Source organism: Armigeres subalbatus, chromosome 3, assembly GCF_024139115.2.
Source record: "Armigeres subalbatus isolate Guangzhou_Male chromosome 3, GZ_Asu_2, whole genome shotgun sequence".
Taxonomy (NCBI): Eukaryota; Metazoa; Arthropoda; class Insecta; order Diptera; family Culicidae; genus Armigeres; species Armigeres subalbatus.
The window spans coordinates 270,307,772-270,328,353 of NC_085141.1; the positions used below are offsets into that span (position 1 = coordinate 270,307,772).

At 40.2% G+C, this 20,582-nt stretch overlaps 1 protein-coding gene across 1 annotated transcript in view; it reads right to left on the reverse strand.

The window, feature by feature from the left end:
- LOC134224256 (formin-J-like) overlaps positions 1-20,582 on the reverse strand; it is a 361,770-nt gene that overhangs the window by 3,224 nt on the left and 337,964 nt on the right. The window contains exons 5-6 of the mRNA XM_062703580.1: positions 1,015-1,220; positions 32-953 (exon numbers count right to left, since the gene is read on the reverse strand). Of these exons, the coding sequence (XP_062559564.1) occupies positions 32-953; positions 1,015-1,220 (1,128 nt within the window). The remainder of the gene's footprint in view (positions 1-31; positions 954-1,014; positions 1,221-20,582) is intronic.

Consider the following 20,582-nt stretch of genomic DNA (forward strand, 5'->3'; position numbering starts at 1 on the left):
GAAGATTCGTTGAAAACGTTTCCAATCTTACCGTGTTCATTGTGTACCATACTTTCCGTCAAAGATGACTTCTTGCGTTCGCTTTTGGGAGTCGAGCTGTTACTGGGTCCCTGTTCATCAAATTTTTCAATGCCGGACAAACTCTCGATAGTGCAGTTCAAAACTTCCTCGGCAAAGTTGTCCGAAAAGTTCATACGATCACTGAGGTTAAACCTTTTCGCTTCCGCTTCGACATGCATCACTGCATCGGTCATGTCCATGCTAAGCGTTGTGTCCATGGTGACCGTACTGTCGTCCATGTCGGTTTCGTTGTACGGAGGTCTGGGAGCTTTGCCTTTGCGTTTGTTGTCCAAATCGGTGGCAGCTGACTTCCGGTTATCTCTAGCAGCGTTGGCGGCCTGCATCATGAAACCAGGAACTTCCTGCGGAATTCCATCGGCGTCCCGTCTGATTCCACTCGAGGTCAGGCTGTTCTGACGCTGGAATTCGGTTGGTATTGCGGTGGTGTTAGTAATGGCGGATTCAATCACAACCACATCGGGAACCGGTTTGAAATCCTTGGTGCGTTTCTTCACAACTGGGGGCGATGGAGATTTCTCTTTAATTTCGGTGAACTCCTTCCGCTCGATGTTGGTGTTGTTTTCGTTATCTGCCTGCACTTTGTTTGGGCTTTTGCCGAATAGTTTGTCGTTTACGGATGGTGGGAATACGCGGATACCGAATTTGTGTCCCTTTTTACCCTCAGCGGCGTTGGAGTCCTTGCGTTCCACATCGGCATGTTTGGTTTGGAACTTTTCTTCGATCATTTCTTTCATCTGTTGTTTGAAGGATTGCTTCTTGGGTTCCTTTTCGTTTTCCTTATGCACAGTAGGAAGCGCCTTGTTCGGTGTTGAGGGGCTTTGTTGCTCCATTTTGAGTGTTGAGTTGCCGTCCTTGCGGGAGTTTCGTTCAATCTGCAATACTCGAAATGTTGAATAATGCCATTAACGAGGATAAAGCCTATATCTAGCTTACCGTGTTCATATCTGACTGACTGCTGGACCGCACCAGTGGATGGGTGAGAGCTTGGTGTCCTGGCTTTGGGCTTTGCGTCTGAGGGAGCTTTTCACCGGAAACACACTCCAGTTGTACGTTGTAAGGCGATGCATAGCTCAATATAGTCACGGCATCTTCCTGAACGATGTGTCGGAAATCTATAGTGATGCTGGTGATTCTGTCACCTGTGGAAAGTAAAGCGAATTTATTACGGTCATCTAATAAACTTAAATTCGAGGATCGATTCTGAAGCTTATAATGTCGACCATGTAGAACATCCCATAATTTGGAGAAAAGTATTTTTTTACACAGTTGTAATAATATGAATAAAAGGATATAATCAGTAACAGTTCTCTTAAAATAAATAATAATGAAGTCTTGAGCATGGTGGCTTCTGCCAATAAGCGGAAAATCGTGAATTAACAGACTCGTTCTTCCTACTTTACATTGAATCTCAATCTCTTCTATCTATGTTTCACGTTCTTTTTTTTTTTAACCAGTTCATTTATTTGGTAGGCTCAGTCGTGTGTGACACTTTGCGGAGCCGCATGTTTCACGTTCTACCAAACCCTGCTTGACAAATTCCTAAAATAGATATGACACTTGTTAGTGGTGGTAAAGTTCCTGACAACTTTCTTAAGTAGGTGCCCATCCCTTTCTTTTCGCTTTAGCATGGACCAACGGTTCTCAACCTGGGGTACATGTACCCCTGGGGGTACCTTCGCTGGCCCTAGGGGGTACCTCGGCGAAAATGCATAATGGCGAACGTATTCCAATTCCAATCGGAGCTTATTGATAAAGTTTTGATAATATTGTATTTTTTATTTTACAACTATGTCTTGTACATAATATGCATCAGTAAATCAAAGCCAATTGAACCCTGCCCTCCTCAACCAGAAAAGCGTATGAAGAGCTGCAGAACAAAAGACAAAACGTCGAATGAACAAATTAAAAAAATAACTTCAATGCAACATACTTGATCTAAACAAAATGTTGAATAATATGTTAGAAACATGCTTTTGAACTAAAATCTAGAATCTAAAGGTTCGGAAGCTTTTGATTAAAAGGCATGAAGACAATTTTTCTCAGAAAAGCACGGTTGCTTCGTAGCACGAGTATAGAAGCATCCTTCTACGCTTCTCGGAAGCCTTCTTCCAAGCAGCTTGAATGCATCATTTCAAGATGTTCAGAAGCCTTCTGAAGCCTTCTGTTGTTAAATTTTATGTTGATCTGAATTTAATGGAAATTGTAAGAATGCGGAGAGAACAACGAATAATCCGATTGTGGAAATTTGTAAGGGTTAGCTCTTACTCTACAAGTATAAATGAATAAATAAAATCACAAATATGCAACTGAATTTGATCACATTTGAGTTACAGCGATCTAATCGGTCCGAATTGTACTCGGCTAAAAAGCTCGGAAGACTGCTTTCAAAAGGGTCGGAATCTTTTTTTCAAAAAGATCGGAAGCCTCCTTTCAAGAGGTTCGGAAGGTTCTTTTCAAAAAGCTCGGAAAGCTTCTTTCAAGAGGCTCGGAAGCCTCCATTCAAGAGGCGCGGAAGCCTCCTTTCAAGAGGCTCGGCGGAAGCCTCCTTTCAAGAGGCTCGGCGGAAGCCTGCTTTCAAGAGGCCTGGAAGCTTCGTTTTAAGATGCCCGGAAACCTACTTTCAAGATGCTCGGAAGCCTTGTTTTAAGAGGGCAGAAAGATTTTTTTCATATAGCTAGGAAGGCTCCTTTTAAAAGGCTCGAAAGCCTACTTTCAAGTTAATCGGAAGCCTCCTTTCAAGAGCGGAAGAATCCTTTTAAAAAGCTTGGAATTCTTATTTCAAGAAGGTTAGAAGCATAAAGCTATGTCCATTTAGAATCCGGAATAATAAAATCATCTGTATCTCGGTAACGGATTGACGTACAAATAAGGTTAATACATCAAAACAAAGGTAATTTTCTGTACTTTAAGGAAAAAATATGATACAAATCATTTCTTTTTGTTTCTAGTGAAAATTCGCACCTTCTTCTTTATTCCTCTCATCAAAAGTTGCACACCTCCGAAGTCAACTTCCTTGGCACATTTGTTCCATATTTTGGTCATCTGAGTCGCGTCCCGAGCTGTTTTTCCACTTTTCTTAAGCTTCCGCTTCATTACTACCCAAAATGTCTCGATGGGCCGGAGCTGTGGGCAGTTGCTTGGATTTATTTGTGGGCAGTTGTGTGGATATATTTTATCGATGAAATCTTCGTTATTATCGCGGTACCACTGGATGACTTCCCGGCTGTAGTGGCAACTCGCCAAATCTGGCCAAAACTTTACGGGACCTTTATGGGCTTTTTGGAAGGTAGACCGCGGTTTTTGAGACATTCCTCCTTGTACAGCTTCTAGTCCATCGTCTTATTCGTCACAAACACTTAGGTCTTTGCTCCACAGCTGCATATCCCTTGCCAAAACCATCTGTGTTTTTTTGCAAGTTTGTCCAAAAAGCAAACTTAAACTTCGCAGGAACTACTCCTCGTGCCGTCGCCACGTAGAATTTTTGGCTAGGAAGCTGTCTGAAATTAATTTTGACGTAGGTTCCATCATCGATGAGCAGGATTATCAACGTGGGTGTGCAGATTTTTTTCTCTCCTATCGGCTTCCATCTGGAATAATTTTTGACTCGCTGCACAAAACATCGTGAAATTTATACCACAGCAAGTGAGCGCCTAGGTAGCCAAACCGCTGTGAAAGAATTCTTGCAGCGGTCACTTTCCGTGCCGCTGCAATACAATAAATCATTCCGGATTCTAAATGGACATGACTTTACTTCCAAGAGGTTCAGAAATACCTTTTAAATATGCAAAGTAAGCATCCTTTTAAGTAGCTTTAAAGCCACCATTCAAGATGCTCGAAAGCCTCTTTACAAGGGACGCAGAAGGTTCTTACCAAAAGGTGCCGAAGCATACTTTCAAAAGATTCAGAAGCTTCTTTCAAGAGGATCGGAAGGCTCCTTTCAAGTGAATCGGAAGCATCCTTTCAAGAAGCTCGGAATTCTTCTTTTAAGAGGCTTGGAAGCATACTTTTAAAAGCTTCAGAAGCGCCCTTTCAACATGCAAAGGAAGCCTCCTTTTGAGTAGCTTAAAAGCCATCATTCAAGACGCTCGAAAGCATCTCTACAAGGGGTTCGGAAGCCTCTTATCAAGAGGTGTGAAAGCATACTTTCGAGAGGTATAGAAGATCCTTACAAGAGGCTTGGAAGGCTCATTTCAAGTGAATCGGAAGCCTCCTTTCAAGAAGCCCAGAATTCTTCTTCCAAGAGGCTTGGAAGAATACTTTCAAAAGATTCTGAAGCGTCCTTTCAATATGCAGCCTCCTTTTAAGTGACTCGAATCCGCCATTCAAGAGACTCAAAAGCTTCTCTACTAGATTCTCAGAAGCCTCTTTTCAAGAGCTGCGGAAGCCTACTTTCAAGAGATTCAGAAGCTCTTTTCAAGAGACTCGGAAGCTTCCTTCCTTGGAATTTTTCTTTCAAGAGGTTCGGAAGGCTACTGTCAAGAGGGGGTACCTCAATTAATGCAAAAGTTTTCTCAAGAAAAAGGTTGAGAACCGCATGGACGATACCAGGACGGATCTCGACTGTTGCAGAATGACTAAATTTCATCTAAGATATTGAAATTCATTCCAAATCAAAATTTAGTAGGTGATACTACTCTTATCGTTGGACAAGTAGTCCAAGTAGATCTCTTGTTCCGTAATGGGGACCTTTTTGTAACGAATAGTAGTGCTTTGAGAAGAAAGGGTACGTGCTCAGCAATTTATTATTTTATTATGGCTCCAGTACAGCACTAGAGACGCAAAGGGCCGACATGAAAGATCTCCATCCTGTGCGATGTCCAGTTATTGCTTTAACTTGTTGCCTTCTTTTATTTCTTTACTAGTCGACCCGGCAGACGTTGTCCTGCATAGTAGGCGAAAATAAGCGTTCTGAACTGCCCAAGCGAAAATCCTATACAAATCTTAATTTCAGTTTTTCACGATTTACTCAACCTAACTTGTAATTTTCGCATGAAGAAATACCATATAAACCCGTCGGAAACTATAACGAACATATTTGCTGAAGAAATGAAGAAAATCATCCAGATGTTTTCGAGTTAGGCGGATACGAACACAGACCATTTCATTTTTATTATATAGAAGATTGAGGCCGCCATGAGCCTCTGCTGCGATGTTCCGCTGGGTTCCAGTCTAATGCTTGTTTACAGATTTCGTTTCCGCTTCTATGTAAGGTGTGGCTGACCCAGCCCTTGCTTTCTTGATCCGTGCGCTTATGTCGATCTTGGTACAGCAATATCACGCCATTTGACTACCAAGATATTGGAAGCTTTCAACATTCTCCATGATTGTCCGTACTGTGCCTCGATGAGGCCGATGATTTTCTCATGAGCCCCCTTGCCCCCACATATTCTCGTGATTTTTTGAAAATGTGCTTCAAGTTCATCACTACTCAACAATTTATGTCAGTCATTATCTAAAGATTTCAGGTGAAATTTGGTAGTGATACATACTACCTTTGAAGGGCGTTGACGCAAGACATGTCGTCAACAATTGGCGTGACGCAAGACATGTCGTCAACAATTGATGAATTAGCGAGAAATCTTTATCCTAGCATTACGGCATTACATCCGGTTTTCAAGTTCTCCAATTTGGTGCTTCTGCTTCCGAACATCACATATTCGCAAATCATCCGTCCGATTGCAAGTTGATTCTTACCAAACTACCCATACTGCTAGCAACGTGTATTTGGTTGGTACATTCGATGTGGACGCGGATGCACTTTCCAATGCTGCGTCTCAACTGAAATCATCGCTCACTCCCGGTCCAGATGGGATTCTAGCATCGTTCTTTAAGAAGCATTTCGGGCTCAATTGATTTGAATTCCCCGCCTGGGAAGCAGTGTTACGATAGACGGGGATACCTTCGAGGTGGTCGAGGAATTCGTCTACCTCGGATCCTTGCTAACGGCTGACAACAACGTTAGTCGTGAAATACGAAGGCGCATCATCTGTGGAAGTCGGGCCTACTACGGGCTTTAGAAGAAACTGCGGTCGAAAAAGATTCGCCACCGCACCAAATGTGTCATGTACAAGACGCTTATAAGACCGGTTGTCCTCTACGGACATGAAACATGGACAATGCTCGAGGAGGACTTGCAAGCACTCGGAGTATTCGAGAGACGGGTGCTTAGGACTATCTTTGGCGGTGTGCAAGAAGACGGTGTGTGGCGGCGAAGAATGAACCATGAGCTCGCCCAACTCTACGGCGAACCCAGTATCCAGAAGGTAGCTAAAGCCGGAAGGGTACGATGGGCAGGACATGTTGCAAGAATGCCGGACAGCAACCCTGTAAAGATGGTGTTCGCTTCCGATCCGGCAGGTACGAGACGGCGTGGAGCGCAGCGAGCGAGATGGGCAGACCAGGTGCAAAACGACTTGGCGAGCGTGGGGCGTATCCGAGGATGGAGAGATGCGGCCTCGAACCGTGTATTGTGGCGTCAAATTGTTGATTCAGTGTTATCTGTTTAGATGTTAACTAAATAAATGAAATGAAATGATTTGAATTCTCCTTGAAATCCTTCTAGAAGCTCCCCTGGGAACTTCTAAATTCCTCCGGAAAGTTATCCACAAATTCCTCTGAAAATAGTTATGTAAATAACTATCAATAAATATATTATTTCAGCTTTTTAGCTAATGAATTACAAATATGTATTTTATTTGCTGTAAGCATCGGTTCGAAGCCACCAGCCAATAGCTCCCGCAACAATACATACGGAATTTATTCCCAAAATTCTACCAGAAGTTTCTTCAAAAATTTCTGACGGAAATCCTCCGATTTAGCTCCATAATTTCACTTGTAAATCTATAAGAAATTCCTTCGGAAATTCTTCTAGGAACTTCTCGAGGCATTCCTCTCGGAACTCTTCCTTTAATTCGTACGGGATTACTTCCAGGAAATTTTCCAGGAATACCTCCAAACATTCAATAGCGAAATCATCTAGCATTCCAATCTGGAATTCTTTTGACAATTACTTCAGAATATCCTTCAAGAAATCCTCTAGAAATATCTTCATGAATTTCTCCTGGAATTCGTCCAAGTATTTCCCCAGAAATTCTTACAGGTATTTTTTCGGGAGTTTGTTCAGGTACTTCTCCAGGAATTCCTTCAGGAATTTCTCCGGGAGATTTTCCGCGGAAGTGTACTAGAATTCCTTCCAGACTTCACTCGAAATTTACTCGGATATCTGCCAAAAGTTCTTCCAGAAATTTCTTCGGAACAATCCGCAGAGATTTTCTTCAGCAATTAATCTGGGAATACTTTCAGGATTTCATCTGGAAATTTCTGCTTTAATTCCTCCTGGTATTTTTCTGGGAATTCCTTCAGATATTTTTCGGAAATTCCTTTAGGAACTTCTCTAAGAATTATTTCAGGACTTCCATGTGGGAATTCCTCCGGAAGTGCTTGTGGGAGTTCTTCCAGGAGTTTTTCCAAGAAATTCTCCGGTTATACCTCCAGGAACTTTACAGGGAATTCCTGGACGATATTTAGCAGGAATTTCACGGGAAATAGGATTTTGGAAGTTCCTTCAGAAATATTTTTTCTCTTCCTCTAGGGTATTCCACTGGATGTTCCTCTGAAGTTCCACCAGTAGTTCCTTCGGGAATTCAATCAGGCTTTCTTCCAGGAATTCATTTAGCATTTCTGTAGGCTTTTTTACTACAAACTCCTCCAGAAGTTCCTCGGAGAATTTCTCTGGGAGTTCTTACGGGAATTCCTCCGGGAGGTTCTTTTAAGAACTCTTCCTGGAGTTCCTCCTGGAATTCTTACGGAAGTTCCTTTGGGAATTCATCCTAGAATTCTTACGAGAGTTCCTCCAGGATTTCCTACGGAAATTCTTCCTGTAGTTCTTCAATAAATTCCTCCAAAAGTTCCACTGGCAGTTCCTCTGATAATTTCTCCGGAAATTCCTATAGAAAATCCCCCTGGAGTTCCTCCGGAAATTACTCTGGGAGTTCCTCCGTGAGTTCCTTTTCAGAAAAACACCCGGAGAAACTGCAGGTGAAACTCCCGGAGGGATTCTCGTAGAAACTGCTGGTGGATCTCCCGGAGGAATTCCCGAAGGAACTGCCGGAGGAGCTCCCGTAAGATCTCCCGTAAGAACTCCCGGAGGAATTTCAGGAGGAACTCCCGGATGAATTGCTGGTGGAACTCTCGAAGGAATTTTCTGGAAGAATTTCTGAAGAAACTCCCGGCAGAATTTTTAAAGGAACCCCGGGGAAACTACCAGAAGCATTCTCGGAAACAAGAGAATTCATTCTCTAGATAAATCTCGTCTAGCTGAAACCTTTGTTGGGGTTTGTAGCTGGACCATCATCATCATCAGAGGACCTCCCGGAGAATTCCCTGAGGAGCTCGCAGAGAAATTCTCGGAGGAGCTTCTGGTGGAAAATCTTTATAAATTCCTGAAGAAGCCTAAATAAATTCCAATTCTGCACAAATTCCCGGAAGAATTTTCAAAGGAACTGCCGATAGAACTACCGGAATAATTCTCAAAGGAAATCCTAGAGAAATTCTTGGTGGAAATGCCGGTGGAACTACTGGAAGAATTCCCGGACGAATTTTCGGAGAAACTCCTGGAGGATCTCTCAGTGGAAATCTTGAAGTTTCCACCGGAATTCTTTCAGGATTTCATTGCGAATTAATCTAGGAACTCCTCGGGAAATTCCATTGTTGATTTCATTTTCGGTATAATTTCTGTATAAATTTCTGGTGGAATTCCTGGAGAAATTCTTTGAAATTTTCACAAGAAATTATTCGAAACAATTCACGGAAAATTTTATGGAATTTACACAAGAAATTCGAAGATTTTTCGTGAAATTCTTAGGAATGTTTTCTGCGGAATTTCCACGGAATATTCTTATTCTTAAAAATTATGGGAAACAGCACGAAATTATTTGAATTATTGCAGGGAATTCTGCAGAACTTATAAAGAAGTTCGTGAAGATTTTCTTGGAGTAAATAATGGTGGAATTTTCGGATCAATTCCCGGCAAAATTTATGGTGGAATTCTTGAAGACACTGCCGAAGAAGTTGCTGGAAGCATTCCTAAAGAATCCCTGATAGAATTTCGGATAGAATGCCAGGAGCAATTGTCGAAGGAATTCCTGGAGAAAGCTTGCATATTGATTTTTCTGCCTATTTTATAATAAATATTATTTCAGAGAGGATTTGTTTAGAAATTCAGATGTATGGTTCTAGTTTTCTTAAACTTATGGAAGAATGCAGGATTTTTATAATAATTGTTATAGCCGATTTAATATTCTTTCTGAATACTAAGTTCGTTAATATTTTTCTCACTTTATTTAAAAATATCTGATGAGCAATAAATCACGCATTTTAAATCCATTATTGTTTTAATCATTATTGTTTCGAATTGGTTTGGATTTGGTTTCATGTGTTAATATGCATGTGTTTTTATAACACTACTATAAAACTATAATTTAGAAAAAAGTTGCCCCCCCCCCTTCTCGAAATCCTGGCTACGCCCATGCACTCCAGTTGACTTTGTCCAATTTGGCAGCCGCTAAAGCATGTCAAATCCCAACGTTTTGTCTTTCTACGGCTCCGTTTGATTCCACGCTCAGCGGAATTGACTTTCGTATCTTTATGCCTCGGTTTTCCCATGTTTTGACAAAATTATCACTCTGAAATGGAGGGCCGTTGTCGCTCTGTATTGCCAGAGGATAACCTCATACTTCAAAAATCTTCAGTAAAGCAGAGTTAGTTGTGTCGCCTTCTCCTGTATACTCCAGAACAGCCTTTTTATGTTCTTTCTGCACTAGTTTGGACAAAATTTAGTGAAACACTCCAATACTGTGCGTTAGAAATACGTAGAAAAAAGTCGTTCTTAAAGGGTTGAATTATGATACACATGTCTATAAACAGGTATATGCATTCCGATTAATTTTTAGTCAATGTTTAGTTGCGCATCCCCATCTGGATAATCTTGAAGAAATCCAATTACATATCACGAAGTAATTTGTCGAAATGGTAGAATATAATAACCATAGAAAGTAAAAGTACGACCATAATCGATCGGCCACGAACTTTTTTTTATCTTCCTCATTTCGTTGTGATTGGTCCATGCATACCAATACGGTTGTAGATACCTGCAATCCCACTAGTCCATGCATTACATGCTACCTCTATAAGGCCACCAAGAGGCCTGCTCCAAACCACCATCGTCCAGTCAATTTCCAGATCCGAGCTGATTGCCGTTATTATTGCGCGTGTCAGGTTTCAACTTTTTTTCTCGCTCTCTCGCAGATTTTAAATTGGAGTCTATGCTCTGAACTGGATTGAAACTTCTAGGAGAAGCTCGAGAGGGGTGAATTTAAAATGGGCCGGTCACTGTCAACCGCAGAAGTCATTCCGGCATTCATTGGATGCTGGAGGCGCGTGAGCCACCACAATTAGCAAAGCGCCAAAAGATCGAGTTGTGTTCTGCAATTTATGTTGTTAAGTCATAAGTGATTTTTTTTGTAAAATCATTGTTAGTTCATATTTTTTTAGTTTCTTAGCTGGGTGTAAAACTAATTCTTTTTTTGTTACATTTAAAATTATAAAAAAAAGTTTATTTATCGAATTAATCTTTCATTAGATTGTTCATTAAAAATATTATATTTTTTGAAAGAAAAACCCCACATTACTCTACAAATACGAACCACTGAGATGGATGCACGTGTTCCAATCTAACAGTATCTTTTGTATCCCCGTCAACGTGCTGCTGGACGTTGTGCAGGTTCACCCCATAAACGAATGTGGTCGATTGTGGGCTATTATGTGGCTTGGCATTGAAAAGTTGGCAGTCAGCAGTAACAGCATAGGTATGCGGCTCTTTTCTATGAGGATTATGTGCAGAAGAGAAGTGCGCGGCGGCACGCTGATCGCAAATAGATACGACTTAGTCGGAGTGCGAATAGCTCGAAAGGTGGTAGGTACCAATAATGGGTCTTGACTCTTGTGGGCATGCTGCACGTGGATAAATCTGCATATGCTCGAGTGAAGAGAAAAAAAACTAGACCTGAGCTACTGGCATAGCCTACATTCCTGAGAATAATCGATCATGTGGTCGGCAGCGCGGAAAAAATGCAATGCATGACAGTACAGCTTAGGGACCGAGAGCATAAATGAGCTTCAAACTTTAATTATTGAACTGGATCATTGGGTGAACGATTCGAATTAATTTGAACCTGTTTCTCATGTAGTCACGTGAAGAATGCTGAAAAAGTGCTGCGTTAAACGCCGATCTATAGGCACGGCAGTGTTGTTCAAGGTTTGGAAATATCAAGCCATTTTTTATCGCTTTAAGGACAATCCTCACGGAACTCAAATTTAAAGGTACTCGCGTTTTCAAGGGCATAGCACTCAATATGGAAGCAACACACAACTGTCATTTTTATTAGTTCAGCTTTGTTGCGTCGCAGCATGTGTGAAATAATAAAAACGACAGTTGTGCGTTGCTTCCGTATTGAGTGGCGAGTACTGTAAAATTTGGGTTTCATGAGGATTGTTCTGAATGTTCAAAAATAGATAAATCGAGAGTTGAACTTATCACACACTCATGAGTCCTGAGCACCCCTAGCAGTATAAAGGGCAAACGCTGAAGATCTTCATCCTGGGTGACTGAACGATTTCACCGTGACCTTGGCACTGGTCACATTCCTATCGACCCACATTATTTCTTTGTTGAGGCTTCGTCACCACGAGCCTCTAGGTCTACCTTTGCTGCGATACGCTGCCGGATTTCAATACTTTCTTACAGATTTTGAGATATGTTTTTGATGGCATCACCGATGGAGCTCAGAATCCAAGATCCAATTGGGCGGCCACAGCACAGTGGCTTAAAAACGGTTTTTGAGCGCGTTTATAATAGTACCATTATTATTCAATTTCGCGTAATGGTGTCTTCTTCTCATAAAAATGTAGCAAAGTTCTTCTGAAAAACTTTGCCGTAGACACCAAGTTCATAATTCTGTTACTTTTGGAGATTTTTTACGTTTTATGCAGACGACACCTTAAAAATGTATTTTCATCATATTTTTTTCACTTGTATTTTTACATTTTTTGCATGTTCTAGAAAGTTTTAGATAATATTAAAATACACCGTTTGGTGGCTATTGTGACTTAAAAACAAAAAAAAATTATAACAGTTTCATTAGACTTTGTAGTCATATTTGATTTAATTGCTATTTGACAACGGGAAAATTGTGGCAGTCAATCTCATACGCATAACAAAGTACAAGTAATGAACTTTAAATTAATACCGGAACTGTAGAGTTGTAAGCGAATGTAAGGAATGTTTCATCAAAAACCATTTCCTATTATGCATGGTAGAAATCAATCATCCAATCTAGGGCTTCCATTCCCGGAAACGATTTCCCGGGAAATCAATTTTCCCGGGAAGCAAACTTTAGTTTCCCGAATTTCCCGGGAAATTATTATGTTAAAGTATTTGAAAATCCTTTTCTTATTTTGATGAGGAAGTATCAACTATATTTTTGACTAACATCTGTTTACTGTTCTCATGATTAAACTTCTATTTAATAGCATATTTCGCTTTCAAAGTAGATAACACCACCCCATATTAAAAAAAATAAAGTTTTTAATCTGTGGATGCGAGTATTTATTGTACATTTCAACCCTAATGCGTGTTGAAGGGAGATGGAGCCAAGCATAAGTTTCCATTGGCCATTTATTTATTTAGTAGGCCCAATCACTGGTGGGTGTTACGAAGTCGAAATCAAAATTTAGTGTTTATTGAAATTTCTCAATAGCAATAAAAAAAGTTATTTTTTTACCCTCCACTAACCCGTGCACAGCGACAAATTTTCTCCTGATCGCAGGGCAGTGACGGCTTTGGTAGGTTTATTATCAGAGGTTTTTTAAAGATCTTTAACACTTTTTGATTCAAATCTTGACTCGTGTTCCAAACAGACTCATGTTTCGAACACTCGTTTTTGTTTAGAGATGTCTTTTTTTTCTGGACATGGATGTCTGTCTGGACATGTCAGAGTACAAAAGTTAACATATTTTGGGTCTTTACTATAAGGTCATTAGAACAGTCTAATAACAAAAACTCGCCAAACTTATGAAATTTTATGCGTTTCTGGTGCTGTTCGGAATTTCAAATAAAGTTTGACAGAAAGAATTATTTAATATTGATAGTTAGGACCCTCGGGGCCATCCTTAGCCGTGTGGTAAGACGCGCGGCTACAAAGCAAGACCATGCTGAGGGTGGCTGGGTTCGATTCCCGGTGCCGGTCTAGGCAATTTTCGGATTGGAAATTCTCTCGACTTCCCTGGGCATAAAAGTATCATCGTGTTTGCCTCATGATATACGAATGCAAAAATGGTAACTTGGCTTAGAAACCTCGCAGTTAATAACTGTGGAAGTGCTTAATGAACACTAAGTTGCGAGGCGGCTCTGTCCCAGTGTGGGGATGTAATGCCAATAAGAAAGAAAAGTTAGGATTTGTAAGGTACGACCATAAAACGTTCGCCCGAAAGTATTTCATTTTTGAAAATATTTTCATTAAAACCTCAAAATTCAAATGATTTTGAGTTTCGCCTAATTGTTGTATTTCCCGGGATCCCGGGAAGTTAACATTTTATTTCCCGTTTCCCGGGAAGTTAATTCCCGGGAAAAATGGAACCCCTAATCCAATCACAAGGAGTTGATGAACCAAAATACCATGCGTCTCCATATGCTTGTATGCTGACCAGGGAATCAATTTTTCTGAAATGCGCTTGCGAAGCAAGCGACAAAACAGAACCAACGACAAAGCTTTGTTTTTGTCGGAGATAATAATGACAAAGATTCGAAAAATTTTGTCAGCAACAATAAAGAAGACAATCTTGTTGCTAACTTTTCATCTCGTTATTTTGCATTATTTCTAGAGCAAATTTCGGTTTTATGCTATCATAGTTTCTGCTTTTATAGAAATGTTCGAGGATCGAACAATGATTACAAAATTAGCATCGTATTTTCGGAAATATCAGAGCATGCAAGGCAAATGATTCTTGTCATATTGTGTTCAGGTTCTGATAAAGGTTTGTCGCTAGATGCGTTTAAACTCTGTTGACGACAAAGGGTATATTGTTAGGCGTTGCTCGAATATTGATTCCCTGATGCTGACACATTCTTCGGGCAGGTCCACCAATTTTCGACACTTTTTAAATGTTTTCCATATTTTACAACATCTAAATCATCAAATAAAACATTGGGTATAGCAATTATTTAGCGAAAAATAAGTTTTTGATTGCCAGTAATTTTTACTTATAATTGTATAGAGTGATGTCTTCCTAGACATATTTTCCCAATTTGACTATTATTTGGGTTCTGATGCAGCAATTTGCACTCTGTTTTCACCTGTTTGAAGATGAATGAGTATAGAATTTGTGGCCTACATAAAATTTTATTTGAAATTTAAAGACACCCGTAGTTCGACAGGATGAAGTTTGACACAAAAAAGCGTTGTAACGTCACGGAAAATCAACTGTTTTAATTTTTTTGAGAAGCGCATGTAAGCCTCGAATTCAAAATTTGGAATGCTCTTCGTACTCGAAAAAATCTTTGTTTTGGTCACAATAGAAAGAAAATCGGTGAAAAATAGCCTGAGTTTCACCTAGATGAAGTTTGCGTTGTAACGTCACGGAAAAATATTCCTCATAAAGCTTACAGAGTTTGTAAAATATCAATGTAAATTGAATATCAATGTAAATATTAAAATAAATAAAAAACATATTATTAAGGCGATATAACCAATTTCCGTCAGCATATGTAGGGCAAGTGATAAACTTCTTAAATTTTGTCTTGTAATGTTAGATAAGCGGGTACATAGTAAATCAATATTCAAGTGATGGCGATTGCTATTAGCGCACTGTACCAGCTATATTAATTTTAAATTATTCTTGATTTTTTATTTGTTCATGAGAACAGTTGAATACTTTACGGTCGAAAGAATTAGTTCACCTCTGTCGAGTTTAGTTAGAAACATAGAGAAAAAGTATCTATTAATGGGTGAATGAATTTCACCGTGTAGGTGTTTCACAAGGGTAGCGCAGTGTGGAATTGGTTGTCTTTTTCACTCTTATTCATATTATGTACAGCATTTATGAAAGAGACAATAGTTGCACACTGAGTTGTCTGTGATTCATCCAACAAGTTGCTGTGTGTTCGATCATTCTATCTACTTCCTTCGGTAATCTCGCTTGTTCTTATTTAAAGTAAGAAGCGTTGATTTTGAATCGAAAATGGGTCGCTCATCACTTTCATCAGCTGAACGAGCTAAACGATACCGGCAGAAAAAAAGGCTCAACAACAGGGTTCGTCGCAAAATTGTGAAGAGAAATTTGGTAGCCGTGCCAGAGTACAGCGATTTCGAGCCAATCTGAGTCCAGAGGCCAAAGTAAATCGAGCGGTGCGTCAGAACGAATATCGTAGGTCAAAACGCGAATACTCTCCGGCGGAAAATACAGATTCCGATTTGAATCGTGTTACCGGACGATAGCCTGCAACAATAAAACGTCGGATTCCATCCGTGCATTTCAAATTAATTAAATGTACAAATCTATTTTTGAACGTAGGTTGGCTCAAAAATTTATAAAGGCATCACTTTATTATTTCTACTTCACTTATATCATTAAAATTCCTTACCCCAAAATCCCAAACCATCAATAAAGGGGAACCACTGTAAAAGACACTGTTCGCATCTCATCATCGAAACCAAACTGGCGTTCTCGTGGTTCCGGATCAGTGGAGAAGAGAGTGAGAACAACGGGAGATACGGAACGGGGATCGAAATCACGAGTAGTGGCAGAGGTTAGTATCGATTGGGCAGTGAACAGAAACACAGGCTGCAACCCTCAGACAAAAAAACCGAATCGACGATTATAAAAATCACCGCGTGTTCGGTTGAACCCTGTTTCGCACAAGTGCAACACCGATGGACACCGTTCGACCCAGAAAAACCGGAATTACACCGAAGTGATCAGTGATCGGGACCGTGACCGCGTCCGTCGTTCGTCTGGCGGTGAATCACACGTGGATCGAAGCCAAGTTTGAAGGCCTACTGGTGGTGGCGAGCTCTTGAGCCGGTGGCCGGTGAGCCCCCACGTTATTACCGCGCCACACGTGGCGAGTGCGTGACAACCAAAGTTGTGGAGGTGAGGGCTCCTGTGAGGTCCGGTGGGTTCACCCCCGCTCATAGGTCCGCCCAATATCCGATGTGTTGTTACCTCGCGCACGGGCCAAGGGACGTCACCAGGTAATTGGAGTTGACAGAAGCATCTCCAGGGTCACGGTGAGATAGGTACGGAGGTCGAATCCACCCTGTAAACCTGAAGGTTCGACGGAAAGCATCACGCGGACGGCGTCATCAGCAGCCGAGTACGATAGGGTTAGTTCGTATCCCAGAAAACGCTATTCGCTGGAAAGCTCCATCGGAAACACCATTCGAGAAGACCCGGGTGCTAGACTGGTAGGACGAGCCGTAGAAACCCTTCGTCGCCACAGCACCATTCTCTTGCATAACGTCAAAGATGGCCCTAAGCACGCGTTGCCGTTATTAGAACCATAAATATATACAACTGACTTATCTTATCTTAAGTATGTTTTTGTATGGCTAACTTGCTCGAGTTAAGTATAAGTGTTGCTTTCCATGTTTAATAGAATGAGAAGTAAAAATTATTTTAAATTAGGGTTTATGTTCACAATGGAGAGCAGTAAGACCAGAGTTCGTGTAGTCTGTAGAATAATAGTAGTTAGAAGCTGTTATACTCGATCACAGAACTTATTACCCGATCTTTGCTGCCAAATCTCGTCAAAGTTCTATTCAACGGACTAGAAAAAGCATGTTTGATATGTAAGCCAAGACATATTCCGGTACCTCTACAGAACTCTGAAACATGATAATTCAAGATATGGTACTTTGACGTGAATGGAAGCAGCGGCTTTTTCCAGCTGCTAGCAAAGCCATCAATTGCTTCCTCAAAACGATGCTCGAGTTTCAAAGAGCTGTATCTTGCGTACACTTTTTTGAAATCATTCAGAACCTGCTGATTGAAATATTAATTAGAAAATTGTTAATGTTTAAGCAGAGTAACTTACCGTGACGTAATCCGAAAGATCGGGATTCTAGTGAACTCTATGCAATTTGTTGATGCCTCATCTGTACTTGGTTTACCCATAAATTTACTCAACATGGCGCTTCTCGAGCAGCTTTAAAATCGTATTAACAATACCGAACTAGATGTGTAGTGGCGGAGATAAGCAAAAGTTCATTTTCTTTCTTTATTAAAGTGTTTTTAAAAGTTCGAAAGTTGAATATTTTATCTTCGTCGTAACCGAAAACCCAAAAGAATATGCACATAGCTTGTAAAATCCTTTCTTTCTCTTGTGCATTTTCCCTGGCTCTCGAGATCTCATTCTATATGCCGAGCTCACTCTTGAGAATCGTAGCTTTTCCTTACCGCAATCTTTGGAGTCATTACCAGTCCGATGATCCTTTTGCGGGGAAATCTCAGAAATTGATAAAGCTCCGTCAATTCAATTGTTACAGCATCTGACGAAGATCTAACCTTATATACTGCTAAACAACTACACTATTTTAAACAAATCTTTAAGCTGTTGGTTTTTTTCATCAATTTCTTCCGTACACCAATCTTTACTTCGGATGCTCGAATACATTTGTGAATACAATAAAAAAAATACAAACTTTAATCTGAATGGCATTCAACAAAGAATCTGCAGCCTGCACGTGAATTCATGAATGGTTGTGAACGAAAGGTAGCATTCTTGAAGACAGGCGGCTTCAAGCCATACAAAAACATACTTAAGTCAGTTTGGTGAGCTTAATCAGTTGTAAAAAAAATATAATTGTAATAAAGGCAACAAATGCAAACTGGTTGAAAACAACTTGGACCACTTTTTGGACGGCTTTGAAGGTATTTTGGGGATATTATTGAAATTCTTTTGAAATTTCTTAATTAAAAACTTCAAATCAAGATTTCTCGAAATTCCGCCTAAGGATTTTTTTTAAAAATTGGTCCAGAGGTGCAGAATTACCACAGGAATCGAGCCCTGTACTTGGTTTTGATGGACATTTTTATTTTATAATAACGGTCTACCGGCGCACCGTGACTCGCGAACACTTGTTTTGCCTTTTCTTGCCTACCTACTACTCGCAGCGAAAAGCGAACCCCGAAAAATGTTCGTGGAGCTTCGCGAGTCATTCGGGTTAATTTACAAAATGTCATAAACCAACATCGGACCATAATTCTCATGGATGTTCGAGCAAGAACACATTTGTTCATTGTTACTGTGTTTATGTTAAGTGAAATTTATCCATTTTGTTCGAAGTAACCACAAATACTCGCGAACGTGATTTTTACTCGCGAAAAAAATTCTGCCCTGCTTTTTGTCTTTGCTCTGCCCGTACTCGCGAACAAAGCAAGCAATGCAGGCAGTAGGTTCGCGCGAGTATGGCATTTCTGGTAGGCCCAATTACACTCTTTTCTTACTCGTGAAGCGAGTATTTCCAGCACTGGTTTTGCCGAAAATTAATTTTTGTAGCCAGATGAATTTGCAGACGAATTTTGCAAGGAATTTCCAAGAGAATTCCCGAAGAAAAAAAACGGGAACAATTTTCCGGGAGAGTTCTTGGAGGAATTTCTGGAAGAATTCCTGGGGCGTGAGTATCAAGGGCTTCCACGTGAGTTTCTAAAAAAAAAATCCGAAAAAACCTCGAAGTAATGAATGGAGAGATCTTGGTGGAATCTCTGGAATAACTCCAGAGAGAATGCCCGGAGGAGTTTACATGGGAATTTCTGAATGATTTTCTAGTATAAGTTCTGGGAAAGGGGATGTGGAAATTTCTAAGACAATTCCTAAATGAATTGCTGAAGAAATTACCGCGAAAATAATGGAGGGTATATTTGGAAGGATTAACGGAGAAATATTTGGCTATAATTTAAGATGGATGTCGGGAGGAATTTCGTAAAAATTCGCGGAGAAATTCCTAGAGGAACTTCCGGAGGAATTTTAGTAGGAACTTTCAGAGACTATCGGGAAAAACTCCCGTAGGAATTCCCGGAGAAACTTCCGGAGGAACTCCTGGAGGAACATCCAGATAAATTCCGGAAAACTTGTAATACACGAAATTGATTTACGCTGACTCACGCCGCCGCCAATCACCACCACGCCACTAGCATTGGCTGAACATGATCTATCACGCCTCACGGTCGATAAAATTTCAATCGGCGCACAGGTCTAGATAGAATATCAAGTTAAATCATGTATGGAATTTTCGACCAAACTACCAACGTATCCCAGGGAGAACCCTTGGGAGAAACTACTGTTCCATGATAAACTTCTTCGGAATTCTCAGTAAGACGTTTCAGAGGAAATTTTCAACCAAAAATTTTACTCATTTTAGTAACGCTGCTAATTTGTTTCTCAAGAAAAAAAATTGTTACCGACAAGTGGATAGAATGGAACTAAACTTAACGTAAACTTAATTAAACAGTAGAATATCTTGCCGAAAATTCTATTTTATGAATCACCATTCCCATGATGAAATTAATTTACTCTTCGGGGAAATATTTTCTGGTCTATCAGGTGAACTAATGCATGGGGAAGGGCTCTAGAACTGAAACTAATTTCCTTGATAGATAAAATAATTCATAAACATAATAATTGTTCAATTAAGTTGATAGCTAATCTGCTTTCTAAGACAATCATACCCATAAAATTGACATACTCACACGAGTGCGTGTGCGAACCCGTCCAAGACAAAAGAATTCCTCTTGCTGATATTCTGCTTTATGAGGGCTTGGACGCGCCCCGCATCGCTCAGCTGTTTCAGATGTTCCTTCAATTGTTTAAAATGATAGTATAGTATATAGTGTTACGTAAGACTGGCAAACATTTATGACACGCTGCTTTTTCAAAGTTTTGCTACTAAATTCCTTATAAGCTCACGATGGTGTTTAAATCAGTTGTTGAATTATTACGTAACATATGAAGGACCCTCGCATGTGCCATGATCAAAGCATATTCAAATTTTTACTAAAATCGTAAAGAAAATTGAACAAAAAAATATTTTTTTTTGTGTGCGTACTATCGAGGTAAAATGTACGTACAATCGAGGGTACATAGATGCCTCGAAGAAAATGCCAAAATTGTTTCTGATTAATTGCTTCACGGCATAATTATTCAAAAAGAAAAAAGATCGGCATATAGAGATCGTCTCTCTTGGATTTATTCCTTAAAAGTTAAAAGCATCGAAATAGTGGTGGAAATTGGTGGTGGACGATGTTGATAGATTTTTGTTGTAGCGTAAACTTCGTCAATAATGCTTACTTGGACAAAGTTACTCATGCGCGCATTTAATTGTTGTATTTTATGCTCGATGAGTCTTTACTGCTTGTTACCGAATATTTGTCCCATCTATGCTGGATTT